General features: G+C 56.0%; 1 protein-coding gene across 1 annotated transcript in view; it reads left to right on the top strand.

Annotated features, from left to right (window-relative positions):
* The window catches only part of P2RX6 (purinergic receptor P2X, ligand gated ion channel, 6), a 26,213-nt gene that overhangs the window by 23,171 nt on the left and 1,141 nt on the right, over positions 1-1,901 (top strand). Inside the window, exons 9-11 of the mRNA XM_011987357.1 lie at positions 1,299-1,392; positions 1,506-1,571; positions 1,747-1,824. Coding sequence (XP_011842747.1) covers positions 1,299-1,392; positions 1,506-1,571; positions 1,747-1,824 — 238 coding nt within the window. The remainder of the gene's footprint in view (positions 1-1,298; positions 1,393-1,505; positions 1,572-1,746; positions 1,825-1,901) is intronic.

Genomic DNA, 1,901 nt, shown 5'->3' with positions numbered 1-1,901 from the left:
TGATCCACCTGCCTCGGCCTCCCAAAGTGCTGGGATTACAGGCGTGAGCCACCACGCCCGGCCTTTATTTATTTATTTATTTTTAATTTTTAAATTTTTTTTTTTGAGACGGAGTTTTCACTTTCTTGCCGTCCAGGCTGGCGTGATCTTGGCTCGCTGCAACTTCTGCCTCCCAGGTTCCAGTGATTCTCCAGTCTCAGTCTCCGGAGTAGCTGGGATTACAGGTGTGTGCCACAATGCCTGGCTAACTTTTGTCTTTGTAGTAGAGATGGGGTTTTGTCATGTTGGTCAGGCTGGTCTCGAACTTCTGACCTCAGGTGATCCACACACTTCGGCCTCCCAAAGTGCTGGGATTGCAGGCATGAGCCACCATGCCTGGCTTTTTTTTTTTTTTAGATGAAATTTTGCTCTTGTTGGTGCCAGACTGGAGTGCAGTGGCCTGATCTCAGCTCACTGCAATCTTTGCCTCCCGGGTTCAAGCAATTCTCCTGCTTCAGCCTCCCAAGTAGCTGTGATTACAGGTGCATGCCACCACACCCAGCTAATTTTTGTGTTTTTAGTAGATATGGGGTTTCACCGTGTTGGTCAGGCTAGTCTTGAACTCCTGAACTCAGGTGACCCACCTGCCTCAGCCTCCCAAAGTGCTGGGATTACGGGCCTGAGCCACCGCAGCTGGCCTCAAGGTTCTTAAATTGCATTTATTATCATGTCTTTGAGTCTTCTAAGCAGACTTATTGGATCCTTCTGCCACTGAGTGTCACCTCATCATGCAGGCAGGCACACACGGCCACCAGGCCTGGGGATGATGCCCCTCAACACAGCTCACTGCATCCCGTCTGGTCTGGCTTCCCCAACCTCCCGAGCCCTTCAAAACCGTGCGGGGCTGGCTCCCACCCACATCCTGTTCCCCCTACCTCTGTGCTGGCAAACCATTTGTGCGCATGTTCCTCCAGGCCCAGTCTCATGTCCCCTCCAGGAAGCCTACCCCAGTTCCCAGGGAAGAGTGCATTCCCATCTCTGGAATCCCTCAGCCCTGAGCCTGCTCCTTCACATCCCCGCTGCTGGGTCTGTTTAGGGACTCCTCTGTCCCCCATCCCCTCAGCAGGCAGGGAACTTCTGAGGGACAGGTCTTGGTTTGCTTTTTCTGTTTTCTCACCAATGACACAGGGCTGAGACCCAGGACTCAGGCTTGGGCTGGGGTTTACAGTCAATGGATAAGTTGGACAGAGGCCTGGCAGGGCCAGCCCCACCTGTGGGTGGGCAAAGCAGGCCACCAGAGCCCTCCTTCCTGCCCGCAGGACAGCCACTTACTGGTGGGAGCAACCGGGTGTGGAGGCCCGCACCCTGCTCAAACTCTACGGAATCCGCTTCGACATCCTTGTCACTGGGCAGGTAGGCACAGGTAGGGGTCAGGCCGGGGATGGGAGGCGGCAAAGCAGACAGGGCTGGAGGAGGCATGAGGCCGACAGTCGTGGGCTGAGAGGTTCAGCTCAGATCTCTCTCAGGCAGGGAAGTTCGGGCTCATCCCCATGGCCGTCACACTGGGCACCGGGGCAGCTTGGCTGGGCGTGGTGAGTGCAAGCACTGTGGGCACCTGCAGGCTGTGGTGAGTGCCGCTGACCAGGGTGTGTCCAACGCATGCTGGAGGCTCCGGTGCCTGCACATTGAATCTCGGGGTGCAGGCTGGGGAAGTGGCAGGAGAGCAGGCTTGGGGGCTGGAACATGGGTTGGCCCTGCCTCTCCCAGGTCACCTTTATCTGTGACCTGCTGCTGCTGTATGTGGATAGAGAAGCCCATTTCTACTGGAGGACAAAGTATGAGGAGGTGAGCTGAGGTCACTCTGCTTGGACTCTGGGTTCTGCCACACTTAGAAGTTGGCTGGATCCCTGACCTGCTGTCCT

The sequence above is a fragment of the Mandrillus leucophaeus genome, unplaced genomic scaffold (assembly GCF_000951045.1).
Source record: "Mandrillus leucophaeus isolate KB7577 unplaced genomic scaffold, Mleu.le_1.0 Scaffold308, whole genome shotgun sequence".
Lineage (NCBI taxonomy): Eukaryota > Metazoa > Chordata > Mammalia > Primates > Cercopithecidae > Mandrillus > Mandrillus leucophaeus.
The sequence above is the reverse complement of the archived record's forward strand: the minus strand, read 5'-3'. Positions and strand labels throughout refer to the sequence as shown.